Here is a 14,574-nt window from a genome sequence, read left to right as displayed (position 1 = left end):
TGCCTCAGCTCCCTGCCAGCGCTCCAAGTTAATGAGCAGCAGGATAGCTGTAATGTGCAGGGTGAAGACAGGGGCTGCCTCAAGGTGGATTTATATGGCGTCATAAAAAGCAGGGAGTGGGGGTGCATGTTGAAACAAAAGAGCTAATAAAGATGCAGTATCAGGGATGTCTGCAGGACCTTCGGCCAACTGATCTCTTTAGTTAACTCTAAGGAAGACTGCCCTGTTCAAATGAAAGGAACAGGAAGAGCTAACACTGCTCTTTAGGGATGGGGTAGGTAGCACATGAAATGGCACCACCTGCTGTGCTGGCATCCCTCTGCATGGCACCACAGAGTGTCAAAGTTAGCATCACTCCTAATCAGCTGTGGCACAGCGGCTGCCAGACACCTGACATCTGTTCCCTTGGCCCTGCTTGTTGCTCCTGGGAGATCACCAGCCCACAGGCAGCATTTGGGCAAAGTCACACTGGAGGGAGACCAGGCCTCATCCATCACTGCATTATTCACTGCTGTGCTGGATGAGCCTACAGCAATGCTGCAGAGTAGCAGGAGGGAGTCCTGGAAGCGTGTCACTGGGATTTTGCCTGGATTATCATCTGAGGACTTGCTGGGAAGGAGACATGGCCACTGGGCTGTCTTCCTGCATTCTCCTGGCACTTAGCATTTGAGAAAGTGATACCAGCTGTAATTATTATTGCCCTGCCAGATCTCAGTTTGTGCTTTCTAAAAGGGATCCTGGGGAGCAGAACCCGGTGATATGCTCCCCAGCGTCCAACATCAGCCCTGTCTGAGGATCCAGACTCCCTAGAGTCAAGACTGGGTGAATGAGCCCTGGGCTCCTGCACAGATCAGCCACACAGTGCAAGCACACTGCTACCTCTGTTTGCTAGCAAAGGGCTGCAGATTTGCATTACATGCTGCAGAAATAAAATACATGCCAAGAGATGCTACCAGAAGGTCCTGTAACTACCGCAGCAACCAGCACAGGCTCATGCCTGAGCCATGTGGACATCTGTCTATAGCAATACAAACAAGCCTGGCAGCTCTCACTCACTAGCAGTCTTCACGCATTATAACTATATGCATGAAGCGTCTGCAAGGACAGACAGAGATAAAATGCAGCAAAATGTCCCTAGATTGCTTCCAGCTAGGATCAATCCTTGGCAAAGAGGGGCAGGCAGCTCAGCCCAGGTGCCCTAAGTGGCCCTTACCTGTACCCATCGATGAAGCTGGCATTGATGTAATCAGAGCCCTCGACACCCCGGATGGGCTGCAGGCAGACTCTCGTCAGCTCGTATGGCATGATGTTCACGAGGCGGTTCTTGAATTTGTTGCATGGGAGGTTGGCACTGATGAAACGTGAGGTATGTGCTTTAGAGTTGGCCAGCAGCTGAAATAGGAGGAAAGAAGTCAGACCCTGCTGGGCACACAGCAGTTGGGCTAAAACTGGGACCCTGGCAGCGGGAAAGCAGGAACTCCAGGCATGTATCCATGGTCCCTCCTCTCACTGAGGCCATCCCTTGGGGACCAGATCCTTCCAGCAGTAGCAGTTCCCTTCCAGTGAGCACTGACGGTAATTCACTGGTGCATACCTGAAGATGCACACAGTGGAGCTGAGATCCACCCCAGCTCTCTGACCCACAAAGGACCAGGATATGAAGCAGGGACACGCACTTGGTGGCATCAGGAAAGGAAGGCTTTCTATCTTCCAGCAGCATCCCATTATTTACTTCTCACCCCAGAAGAACCCAAGAAAAATGTGAGAACTGTGATGTATTCAGGCAAAGAAGATCTATTCTGGGTTACTGCGAGACATTTTATGGTTCTCTTTGAGCCATGTAAATTGGAGTCATGGTAAATGTATTATTTAGATGTGCTGGCAGAAACGTTCAAACAGAAGTCTTTTTTTCTCCTTTTTCTTCCTCTTCCCAAGACTCCCCAGCAGCCCCAGAGCCACCCTTCTCTCTGTGTGTGGCAGCAGCTGGCCCTTGGCTCACTGCAAGAGGAAAAGGTCCTCTTTGGGAAGTGATGCAGACCCCCAGAACAGAGCTGATCAGCTTTTCCTAATTTATGCAGAAAGTCAGTATTTTGCCTCTCTTGCTCCTCTGTAATTTGGTAGGAATTCCCAGGGTGAAGCTGTATTGCTGCAGTTCATTTCAAAGCCTGCATGGTCTGCTACCTCCCTGCATGAACCATATTCTCCTGCATGAGTTCACTGGACTAATGTACGTCACCTGAGAACATGGGCGCTTACCAAGGCTCATTTCCTCCTCCAAGGCTGCAATAAATATTTGCAGCAGGCAGTTTCAAATACAGATAGCAAAACTTGGGCACGGCTTCTTAAAAAGAAGTTTTAAAACTCCACTTCACCAATTCTAAACACTGAAGCTTGGTGTCTAGGTGGTTAAAAAATAACAGAGCTCAGCATTGAAGAAATGAGGCTATAAATGTCTCACATATTTAAATTGGAGCTGTTTCCAGACAAGTTGTTCACAGTAACATCAATTATCACTAACACGATCTGCATCTGATTTCAGATGCAGCTCCCGCTGCACAGTGAACCTAGAGCAGAACATGCTGCTGAGAACTGTGCATCCATCTGCCTTTTATATTCTCCCCAGAAGCTGCCAATCCAGGGGGGACCGTGGCCGACACCAGCTTTACAATTCAAATGTACTTTAAAATCACTGCGTACCTGGTTTAGAAACACACAGAAGAATAAGTGCCTGTAATGAGCCACATCTCCGATCTCCCAGCCCCTGGACGAGTGTTTTGGTGAGGCTGTGAGGGCAGGGACATGGTCCTGGGGAAGCTACAATGGGGCTGTCACCAACCTTGAATTCCAGCTCCATCGCAGTGACGCTCTCTCCTGGAGGCACCTGGGTCAGTTTCTGGATGTGAGCGAAGAGGTTGCGTGCAGGCACCTCGGTATTGCCGCACGTGGCTGCCTCCAGCAGGGCCTCATGGATGAAGATGTACTGGTCCTCTGTCTGCACCATGTAGTTGCGCTGCGAGCGCATGCACGTCACGTGCCCGTAGATGTCCACGGTCTTCTCATGCTTCATCCTCTCCAGCATGGCATCGATGACAATGAAGCAACCAGTTCGGCCCACGCCAGCGCTGCGGGAACAAAGCACGCGGCCTGAGATGATGCTGGGTCCTATGGATGCTGGGCAAGCTCTGTTCTCATTTAGCAGAGCTTCTGGCCCTACAGTGCAGGCTAATGAGCTGAGCCCCAACAAGAGGTGACAGGAGGAGTGAGTGTGGCATGGGAAGGCGTGAGAGGCTCCACAGCCCTTCTGCTGTGCCCTTGGCCAGAAGGAGCACAAAGGATGCTGCTGGTGGAATGATGGAAGGAGAAATGTGTTTAACAGCCAGGAGAGCAACAACATATGTGTGCATGGAGTTGGAAAACTTGAAGTCCAAGCTGGGCTCCAGCACCAGGGAAGCCCATAAATCTCAAGCCTGCTTGTTTCCTAACCTGGGTGACTGTTTCTTAAGCTATAAAACAAGGACAGTCAGACCTGGAGGGGAAAGCAGAAAGGTGAGTTTATGCATTTCTATGCTGAGCTCTCTGCTCAAAAACTGGGCGCTTCTCTGCATCTACTGTAAGGGCAGCAGCAACCTCAAAACTGCTCACCCATAGAGCACCCCAAAAACAAGACATGCTGTTGTGATTTGTAAACATGGGCAGAGGTATGGAGCCAGACATTTCCTCATTTATGGTGCAAATCAGATCCTTAACAGGGCTTTAATACAGCTTGTTTGTGTGTTAATTATACCCCACTCCCATCTGAAACAGAGCATGAAAGGAGAGCATTAAGTACTGCTGATAAGGCGTACACCGGAACAGCAATGATGGAGTGGTTTGTTCAGTAATAGTCTCCACTTGGCTGGTAGAGATAAATCTTGCCTGGATGGAATGCCGAGCCTTAGCAGACTAATATTTTCTCTTAAGAAGCTCTCTTTCTACCCTGCTAGAGGGCTTGACTGTAAATACTGTATGTGAATGTTGGCACAGGTCACTGTATGCAAGTCTGTCAGTGATGTGCTTCTGAATGGTACCACCTACTTATACTGGGCTCAGAACACTTCATTTTTAAACTGCTTGCATTTTTTGCAGGAAAGGTGTGTTCTGAGACCGTACAGCAGTACTGTTTTGCCTGAAGTAGCAGTAGCAATACAAACTTCACCATTGCATGGCTGCTTCTAATTGCTGAGCTGTTCCCCTCCCAAGCACACAGTGCAGGTCACACTGCTGTGAAACCTTCCTGCTGGAGCAGGAGATGCCACTTTTAGCTGGACAGGTCACAGCTCCTGCAGAAATGGGTAGATCCCAGGTGTAGCTTTGTGAATGCACTGTCCTACCTGCAGTGGACAACCATAGGCCCAGCATCAGGTGGGTTGCAGGCCTTGACCCGCCGCAGGAAAGCGAGGATCGGGGTGGGATACTCTGGGACCCCGTGATCAGGCCACGCCATGAACTGGAACTGCCGCAGCTCTCGCTTCTCGCTGGAGCCGTTCTGTTGAGGACAAAGAGAAGTGTTGTGTGAAGACAGTTTCATCCTAGGAGGGGTACACACTGATGTGCCTGCACAGCCACAACCCAATGTGAACCAGGCACAGAGGGGTTGCAGCACGTTCCCCTGTGCCACGACTCCCCGGGCTGCAGAGGCTGCCCCACTCATGCCAGCAGCATGAGTGATCTGTGCAGCAACGGAGCAAGACTAGCTGGGCAAGGGCTGGGGACCAGATGCCTTCCTGGGGTGTGAGTGGGTCCCCAGAGCTGCAAAGCCTGTTTGCACTGCTGTGACACACTGCTGCTGGCGCTGCCCCCGGGGGTTTCCAGACACCGATGAGGTTTGAGCACCTGCCTCCACCTGGGGCTGTGCCTGGTGTTGTGCCACATCTCGCAGCCCCTGCCAGTGCCATACCTTGTACAGGGCAAAGGTTCGGACTGTGTAGGTTGCCAGCTCAACAGTGTCCAGCAGTGTGACCTGGATCATCCCGTAGGTTTCCGTACCCCGGCTTGGCCAGTACTGGTCACACTTCACCTGAGAGAAGAGAAAAGGTCAATGTCTGGCCACTGGGTGAGAAACAGGGAAGGGTGAAGGTAGAAGAGAGGTACTGTCCGGCTGGTCCCAAACACTCAGATTTCCTCCTGGAGTGCCCCAGTCCCTGGCAGAGAGGCAGCACACCTTTGGCTCCTTTTCACCAGATTTATACTCAAAGAGGGGACTTTTCTCTGGTGGGAAACAGTGCAGGGGGCCGACAATGAAGACAGAATGCAGCAGTGACTTGTGCCTGCTGTCATTTCTCCTTTCGCCTCCTCTTTGGGAAGGTGGGAGCCTCTGAGGCTGTGCATGCAGCATCCCCTGCCTGGGGAAGTGGCAGCTGCAGCGGCAGGAAGAGCTGCTGGCACACAGCTGGGTGTGCAGTGGTTTCCCAGGGGAAGTCTATGCTCAATTGACAGCTGGAGTGATGGAGATGCAGCCTGGATCCTCACCCGAGTGCCTTCAGCATCCCTGAGCAATGGCAGCCTGTCTTCCTGGTAGCTGGAGCACACCCTGACACCTCCATCTCCCAGGTGCACAGAAACTGCTTTGCGGCAAGGCACAGATGCAAGCTCAGACACACACACAGCTTGTCCTCCCTCTATGAGAAGATGCAGACTGTGGCAAAACCATCACTCAATCCCCTCCTGCAGGCGGCAGGGTCCCACCACACTGCTGCTCCCTCTGCTCTGCAGTATCCTTCCTCTCCTCCTCCCCACCCTGCAGCCAGAGCTGCTGTTCCCAGTTCCTATTGGCACAGAGCCCTAACACACTCTCAAGGATGCGCCCTCCCGCTCCTTCATCTCTCCGTGACTCTTTCCCTGTTCACCTGCTGATGCCCTCCTCCTCCTTCACTATTCACAGCTCAGCATTTGCAAAGTGCTTCTCCAGCTCTGCGGTCTCCTTTCCCGAGCTCCCTAATGTAATTTGGTGCCCTGAGCTCCCTCCCACAGAGTGCAGCACCCCGCTGCAGGCAGGAGGGCTCCATTCCCACCCGCATGCACCGCACTGAGGATGGCTGCCTGCCCTGAGAGGAGTGAATGGAAGGTCATCTGTGCTTGTCAAGGAGTAGTAAACTTCATTATTAGCTAAGCGTGTTTACAGGGGAATGTGTGGGAAGGGAAACAACTGGCTTAATTAGAAATCAATGAACTTCTGCTTTTTAATTGAATGTGCTTTAAGCAGGGTGGGGTTCTGCGCTCTGGCTGCAGAAGCAATACAGCCCAGGCTCAGAGGGACACATCTACCCTCACTCTTGGGGTAGCTCTCAGGGTGCCCTGCCCTGGCAGAAGTGCCTGTCCCAAGACTGTCCCATGGGTGCTGGCACACTCTGCTATTCAGCCACCTGAGAGTCCCTCTCCCAGCCTGGGGACAGAGCAGCAACCTGCGAGCACTGTGCCAGCCTGTCCCTCAATGTGGTGTGCAGGGGATGCTGCAGGTGAGTGGCACAGCACATTCCCATGCCTGACCCGCACCACGAGGACGGCGGTCTCCTCCTGCTACCCACATGCTCCACACCACGTGTGCTCGAGCACAAAACAAACTTCAGAGGACTTCCCTGCTAGGGATAATAGCAGCGCCTGGGCTGGTAATTGAAAATTATTTATTCATGACCAGATAAGAGTCAGTCACATTTTCTGCCAAATTTACCCATAATGTTTATGCCCCATTTTCAAGCTCTGTAAATTTTATGCTGAAGCCGATGCGCTGTGGCACTAAAGCAGATAAGAGATGTTTTCTTCTGGCAGCACTTGCTTCTCATTAACTTAAGGAGCACAGTAATATCCTGAACAGCCACTTATTGCGGCTTTGCTGAGTGGTTCCTGGTCCTCCCCTTTGATGCCCTGTACCCGAGAACAGCCGGGCACCTCTCAGCTCTTGGTCTGGTGAGCTCCAGCTGGCATCACTGCCCGTGGCCTCCTGCCCTGGATCTCCCTGCCTGGAGACAAAGCACCAGAAGGGGCTGCACCCCAGGGATGCACTCGGTGCTGGGACAGGAGATCTCCCCTCCATCTGCTCTGCTGTGCTTCTGGGGATAGCCCAGGGTCGGAGGAGCCCTGCTTTAATACTGCTCTCGTGCAGCACGCCCCGGCTGGGACACGCCGTGCTCACAGCTCCAGGAGAGCTAATCTACGATGTGTGTTTCTGAACTGCCACTGAATGATTCTGAAACTGATTGTAAAGCTTTGAAGGTAGCTAAATTGCACAATTCAGCCATTTCTATCCTTTATGTGCTTCCCGCTTTGTGAAAACATGAAAAAGGGAGGATGATTTGGACCATCAAGCCAGCTGAAATTGCAGACCATAAAAGCTGAAGCTCTTTAAAGATTTTTTTCTCCCCTGCAGCTTGGGAGCCCTTTAAAGCAGCGTCACCCCCACAGGGCTGCAAAGCTGGTGCTGGTGCCGGGCAGCTTATCTGCAGGCAGCAGTGCTGAGGGTACCTCGCCACATGGTCCCATGGCTGAGGACAGCCCTGTGCCTGAGACTTGCAAGGAAGGTCATCCGTGGGTAAGGTCATGAGGTGACCATGCCTGGAGCAAAGCCCCCTGGCAGCACACCCAGCCATGCAGGCAGCCTGCAGACTCCACCAGGGCTCCGGTCACCCCCTGCCCACAATGGGACCACGTCCTGCCACCAGAGCCTGTCCCTGCTGCACGCACCACGACCGGGACAGAAACCAGCACTGCAGGAGGTAATTATGGGATGACACGATGGGAGTGTGCTGGGGGGAGATAATGCACAGCTCAGTAGCACAGACGTGTCAGGCAAAGAGAAGTGCCTGTGGGGTCACAGGGAACCCGTTATCTCAGAGAAACACGCACCTTGGAGTGCCTTCCCTTAACCAAGCAGCCCAGAAGCTGAGTAAGTCAGGACTCCGGGCACAGATTTGCTTGGCAACCTACAAGGGTTTTCCTCTCACTTCAAACATATGCTCCACCACTGAAATGCTACTACACAAAACAAGTCCCTGTATGACCTGTGCTGCAGGGAGCGGCCATCTGCACCTTCAGACCCCACTGAGCTCAGTGCCTGGTGTGTTCCCCTCCCTGCTGGGGCAGCACACAGCCAAGCTAGACCACTCGGAGGCAGCTCCTGTCCAAGGAGTGCTGCTTTCCCCTGGAGGCTGCAGGGCATCTGCTGAGCTGGGGAAGCCTGTGAACAAAGCCTATTTTTGTACAGACAGGAAAAGCAGATCTGTTTTGCCATGGTGATCTGTTGCTCCAGCTGCTTCCTCACAGCCAGCGTGGGCTGGGACACCCCTGTGAGCAATTCGGCGCTGAAGCTTTGAAATGGAGGAGAGCATGCGGGCAAAAGTTTCTAGTGAACCCAAACTTGACAGCTTCTGCTTCTCAAGAAGGATCTTATTGGGCTAAAAATAGCCAATGCTTCATAGCTTGTGCACACAGCCCCTTCTCCTGCCGTTGGCATGGCAACGCTAAAATATTCTGCAAGCACAAATGCTCACCACTAAAATTTTTACAATTTGGAACAAGAGGAGCTGCCTCTTGCTCGGGCAGACTGTGCCCAAAGGGTGCATCGGGGTGTGGGAGCTCTCTGGTCACAGCTTATCAACTCCAGCCTCAGGGCTGAACAAGGATTCTGTCGTGAGCCCCGTCTGCAGTGAGAGCTCTGTTCCGCTCCTTCCCCTCTGCCTCGCACCCTCCCCATGGTCTGCAGGCAGCTTTGCATTTATTACATCAGAATATCTAATATTGGCAGCACAAGCCCGGCATTTACACATATTGTCACTGGACAAGGCACAAATTAGCTTTCTCGTTGCAATGAGATCCCGTCAGCTGCTCCCCTGCATCGCCAGGAACCTGCCAGTCTGCGGGATGCTGCCAACACCGCCTGCCCAACGCCGCTCCCAGCTCCTGGGACTGTCAGCACTCCCCATGGCACAGCTTTCCTCTTTGTGATGTGGGCAGGGAAGGGGTGGGTGCACATGCAGACATGCAGGCAAGGCTATCGAACAGCATGGTGACAGGAGGGTCTGCCACCCTTCCGCCCCACCACGAGATGCTCACAGGGCACTTATGGCCGGTGGTGCTGGGGGACCTGCGCTTCCTGGGCTGTACATTGCTCCATCCTTCTCTCCTGCCCACACCAGAATATAGAGGAAGCGCACACTGTACCCTGGACTTCTCCTCCAGCCTGGTCATCATGACGATTGTTGCTGTTCTCTGCTCCCACACCATTCTCCAGAAGTCACTGAGGGTTTCAGGCAGAGGTCCCTGCGTTGCGATGTAGGCGTTCTGCTTCCGATAGCCATCGATGTAATTGGCATTGATGTAATCACTGCCTGGGACCCCTGAGGAGGAAGAAGGCAAAGTGTTACTTCAGAGACAGAGTGTGACCCTGTGCCTATCATTCTGCTGGGTCCTGTGAAAAGGGAAAGAGGCTGGCTCATTCACTGGGCTCTGAACAAGGTTCTGTTACAGGGTGATGCCAGAATCTCTCCCTGCAAAGGACAGGGATGGTGCCTGAACAAAGAAGAACCCCTTGCAACTACCACATTAATGCAACAATCAGGCAGTACCAAAGCAGAGAGACAGCTGCCAGCTGCACACAAAGGGAAGTTCACAGGCAGGAATATTAAGGAGCTCGTTTGGCCCCAAGCAACTGATTGAAATAATTGTCTTAAATTCACCAGCTATTTGCTACGGTGCTGCAGCACCTTTTAGCATTGAGGCTGCTAGCAAGGGATGTCCTCCTGCCTCTCCTACAGCAGCACCCCAGAACCAGAGGCCTTCCTCCACCACCCGACTCCTCCTCAGGGTCAGGCCTCCGCCGGTTGCCCACTGGTGGAGGCTGCTCCAGCCCTTGCCCTGCCTCCATCACCTCGAGGAAAGGACTTTCTTGTAAAGGCTTTTAAAATGCAAAAACCAGTTGCTAAAATGAATACAGCAAAGCAAGGGCCTGGAGCTGTATGTCCCAAACCTGCTCAGCATGGGCTGTGGGGAGAAAAAGCAGCAGGAATCTTCTTGTCCCAAAAGGAGAGTGCATCTGCATTTCATTAGAGGTAGGAAACAAAGCTGGGGGTGCTCCCATTCACCCCTTTGTCCAGGGCAGTGTTTTCTTGCAGGTCCTGACAGCCTCTGGCAGAACAAAGGCTATGGGACAAACGGCAGCAGCTGGAGCACAGCCCCTCACAGGGCTGGGATCTGGCAGGGCTCTTCAACATGGCTCCCAGGAGGGCAGCCACCACCAACAGGAACAATATCATGCTGGCAATGAGAATTCCCCATGTTCCCATCCCACAGCTGCCTAACTGAGGGGTTTGCCTGTGATCCCTGCGCCAAGCCTCTACATCACTGCTGCTCAAAGGTCCTGCTGTGTGGGACCAATTGGATCCCCCCCTGCTCCCCTAGAGGATCAGTGGTGCATTAGCATTAGAAAAGCCACTTCCATCCCAAGAAAAAGGATGCTGGAGACTGCAGGGCCACCTGTATGCAAAGCCAGAACAAGTGATGGCCCCCTGCTATTGCCAGGCTCAGCCACATGCCGAGATGTCTGCCTTGGAGTCACTCTTACCATCGATGGAGGTCAGGATGACACGGGAGTGATCGTAGGCGATTACGTTTGCATAGCGGTTTTTCGGTTTGTTCACTTCCAGGTTGGAGTTCTCCCAGGTGAACTGCTGCCCAGGATCTATGGACTGTGGAGAGAGGAGGGAGGAAGGGATGGAGGCAGCAGTGGTTACAGCGAAGTGGGATGGGATGCTGCAGCACACTGTTTTCCCAGGGCACTTGCATTTTCCTGCACATCACCCCCAGAACAGACACAGCTTCCTGGGACGTCCAAGCCAGACTGATAACCACACCAAAGTGCAGTCCCCAGTGGGACTCATCTCCAGGGACTGCATGCATAGCAGCCCTCGATGGCTGTGGATATGCCTCCACCACTCCCCTCGTGGTGTGCTCCTCCTTTCCTCCAGATCGACCCATCAGCAGAAATTTGGTCTCATGCCAGGGCTCCACAGAGATCTGACTGTGCAGTTCTTGACCCAGCGGTTTTATTAGATCTTGAACTGCAGTCTGCTGAAATACAGTGACCCCTGGGTATCTTGTGCCCCAGGAGCTCTGGGTATTAGTGTCCTGCAACAGAGCCTGTGAGCTTATGCCAGGGAATAGTCATGAAAATTGATAGGTTACTATTCACTGCTCCAGCTACTTATGCAATGTAAACATCTCCCATTTGAGTTAATAGAGTGACAAGGAGCTATAAACCCGGAGAAGAGATGCAGTTATAAATCCTTCCTTAAGTCCCACATGCCACGTGGAAAGCACGCACCCCAACCCCACTGACACCCAACACTTCTCCTGGTGTGCCCACACCTGGGCACCTGTCCTGGCTCCTCCATGGCCCGACAGCCCCAGCAGCACTTTTGCACATCCAGCACCAGGCCTGGCCGTGGTCACCCGTCCCCAGGCCACTGTCCTGCCCCTCAACAGGAGAGCCCTGCACCAACGGAAACGCATGGGAGGATGTGACATCACAGCCACGCTAATAGGTAGTTTGGGAAATGTAGGATGTAAATAGACATTTCCAAACTGCAAGCCTGTAATTTTCTATTATTAGCGTAATAAGCAGGCAGCAGCAGCAGCAGCAGGGCTCGGCAGCACCGTGGCAGGGATGGTGGTAGTGAGCTGGCATGCAGCTGTAAGCCCACTGCCATGGCCCTGCAAGGCCCCCTGCCCCAGCTCAGGAGCCTCAGGGCCACAGCTCTGTGGCATTTCGTTTTGCAGTTGCTCTCACTCAGTATTCAATTCAGTGCCAAAAGGCTGCGGGGCTCCCCGAGCGCTGGGTGCAGCATGCTTTGCCCAACAAGCGTGCGTCCTGTGGGGTGGTGGAAAGGGTTTGTTCCTGGGGGAGGCCAGAGCTCCTAGAGTTGAGGAGCAGCACCAAGGCATTGCCATTAGGGTTAATTGCTTTGATGTGCAACGAGGATGTGCTGAAATGGTGTAATCATCATCAGCCTCTTCAGAGGGCAAACAGGTGAGAAAGTCAGAAGTAATACAGCACCTGAGTGCAAAGAGGGTCTAATTAAATACTCCTGCAAATTAGTGACTCATTTAGAAGTAAAATGATTTAATTTAAACTCTGGTGATGAATTAATGTACACCTGTTTCGCCCTTTAAAGTGAACAAATGAGTAAATAAACAGGAGGATGATGGGCTGCTTAGAGCAGGGCTGAAGTGACAGAGTGGTGCTGGCAAGCCCTGTCCCATCACAAGGTGATGCTCTGCGGTCCCAATTCACAGCAGCACTGCCCTGTTCCCCCCTTGTTCCACACCCGCCTGGCACTGGGAAGCTGCCCAGCTCCTTTCTTGGGCTCGCAGGAATCACTGCTTCATCCCAAACTTGATCAGAGTAATGCTTTTGACTCATCCTTCCTAGAAAGCAGAACGGCTGGGAAACTGGAAGGAAATGAGCCAGGAGCAAACTTAAAAGCACCACGACTTTTAGTTTTGCTTTGCTTTAAAGTGACAGGGGAGATGTTGTAAGACATCAAGTGCAAATTAAGAAAAAGCCCAATTAGTAAAACTCCTCCTTCCCAGCATGGAAGTGCAAGGAGCAATCTCTCTGAAGCAGCTCAGGGATCCCTGCTGCTCCTGCCATCAACGTAAAGACGGAGCCAGGCCATTGAAATGGGAATGGAAAAAGGCTCTTTCCTCGATAGACTCGAGAGCACTTTACAAATGCCTAGAAAATGTTCCTGGGTGCCAGTTTGCCTCTCAGCTTCCTTGCGCTGTGGGCGAGTTGCCCCTTCTTCCTCAGTGCAGCTCTGGAACCCCTCCATGCACAGAGCCCCTCAGCTGCAGACATGGGCAGCGCCATGGGGTAGGGACAGCTTGGCTACCATTGGCCACCACTGGCTGTGGACCTGTGCTGCTCTGCAGCCCACGCTGCTGCTCAGGGGCACGGCTGGGGCAGGCTGTTAGTGCTTCATGGCCTCCAGTGAAATCAACCGCATTAGCACAGGCATTGACCGCTGTCAATCCATGCTACGTCTCAAATGAGGACATAATGCGCTCCCGAATCAATCTCTGGCAGCGCTTCAGCCTTATTATTCCCATTACCGGAACGTGAGCGCTGCGTGCCTGCCAGGCCACTTCCCAAGTAGCCCATTAAACTCACTGTGTGCAGCTGCCCAGCTGCCCTCAGAGCCCTGCAGCAGCACCCTGGGGCTCACCAACCCCGGGGACTCCAGCACTGCTCTCTGGGCAGGGGATGCTGCCTCTTGCTGGGGCTGCAGGGGTAGGAAATGCAATGTCCTCGGCTGCTGCAGGTGTGTTTGCACCACTGCAGGCTTCCTCCAACCCAGGGCAGGATCCTGCCCACATCCCCAGGCTGCAGCATGGGAAAGTGGCCCACAGGAGGAGCTCCAACACAGCCACAGCACTGCCATGGCTGCCGATAAATAATTAACAGCCTTGATCTCCCTTCTCCTTATTTAATTCCATTAATCCCGCACTGTAAATTCACTGCAGCTCTCACTGTACACTAAAAATGAAATACCTCCTGGTCACAAAATCACAGAATCACCAAGGTTGGAAAAGACCTCCAAACTTATCCAGTCCAACCGTCCACTGGTACATGTGGACACCCTCCCACCAGCTCTGCAGCTGAGCCCCTCCAGTAGCACCACAGGAGCAGTGGGTCCAGCACAGCCTCTTAAGCACAGCCTCCCTCCCAGCTCTGCTATCTCCATATCCCTGCTGCAGATCTCCCGGCACTCATCCCACCCTGCAGCCCTCCCAGCACGGCCCCAAGGGCAGCTGTCGCTGTGCCAAACACAGGGACAAGATGACAGCAGACTCACTGCACGGGACTCCTCCCAGGTGATAACTGGGCTCTGCAAACCCACTCCAAGTTTCTTTTGCAGATATCTCGAATGGGAAATGACTGTTCTGATGCCCACATGCCAATGAGGGGTAACCATTCTTGCTCTGGGCCCACCCCAGTGTCAAACACCCTATGAGCCTGTCATGTTCAGTGTAATTTCTAGCTGATGAGGAGTCAAACGCAGCAGAATCCAGGGGAAAAAAAATTACATGCAACAATCAGCTACTTAATAGCTGCTTCAACATGAAAAGTACAACTGATTGGTGCTCTCAACCAGCCATGATACTCTAAAGAAAGAGAAATGAGAAGAGAGCGGCTCATGAAAACAGCTCAGAGAATTTTCGTAATGCTCATTTTTTTCCAAAACAGCTCCCACAGCTCAGCATTATGCTGCAGGCTCCCAGCGATGCCGAGCCAGCATGGGGCCGGGAGTGCCTGGGTGCTGCTGCATCCCTACTGCATGGCAAAGGCACAGCCTGGCTTAACCCTTCTGCTGCACTCCCAGCTGAAGGCTCAAGGACTGGTATGTCTGCACACCTTGGCATCCCAAGCTGTGACACTGAGCTGCCACCACTGGATGCTCAGCTCCAATCTGGACCAAAATGCAAAGGGACAGCAAAGTCCCCCCTCAGCACCTTGAAGCAAACACGAGCTCTACGCCTGCCTCA

The 14,574-nt window shown here is 52.9% G+C and overlaps 1 protein-coding gene across 14 annotated transcripts in view; it reads right to left on the bottom strand.

The window, feature by feature from the left end:
• PTPRF (protein tyrosine phosphatase receptor type F) overlaps nucleotides 1-14,574 on the bottom strand; it is a 342,933-nt gene that overhangs the window by 4,389 nt on the left and 323,970 nt on the right. For all 14 annotated transcript variants that reach the window (XM_090146539.1, XM_090146537.1, XM_090146542.1 and 11 more), the window contains 6 exons: nucleotides 10,592-10,715; nucleotides 9,193-9,368; nucleotides 4,937-5,056; nucleotides 4,371-4,525; nucleotides 2,837-3,122; nucleotides 1,214-1,392 (listed from right to left, as the gene is read on the bottom strand). In XM_090146539.1, the coding sequence (XP_090002665.1) occupies nucleotides 1,214-1,392; nucleotides 2,837-3,122; nucleotides 4,371-4,525; nucleotides 4,937-5,056; nucleotides 9,193-9,368; nucleotides 10,592-10,715 (1,040 nt within the window). The remainder of the gene's footprint in view (nucleotides 1-1,213; nucleotides 1,393-2,836; nucleotides 3,123-4,370; nucleotides 4,526-4,936; nucleotides 5,057-9,192; nucleotides 9,369-10,591; nucleotides 10,716-14,574) is intronic.

This window comes from Phasianus colchicus, chromosome 9 (assembly GCF_987193195.1).
Source record: "Phasianus colchicus chromosome 9, bPhaCol1.hap1.1, whole genome shotgun sequence".
NCBI lineage: Eukaryota > Metazoa > Chordata > Aves > Galliformes > Phasianidae > Phasianus > Phasianus colchicus.
Note: the sequence above shows the minus strand (reverse complement) of the source record. Positions and strands in the feature narration are given on the sequence as shown.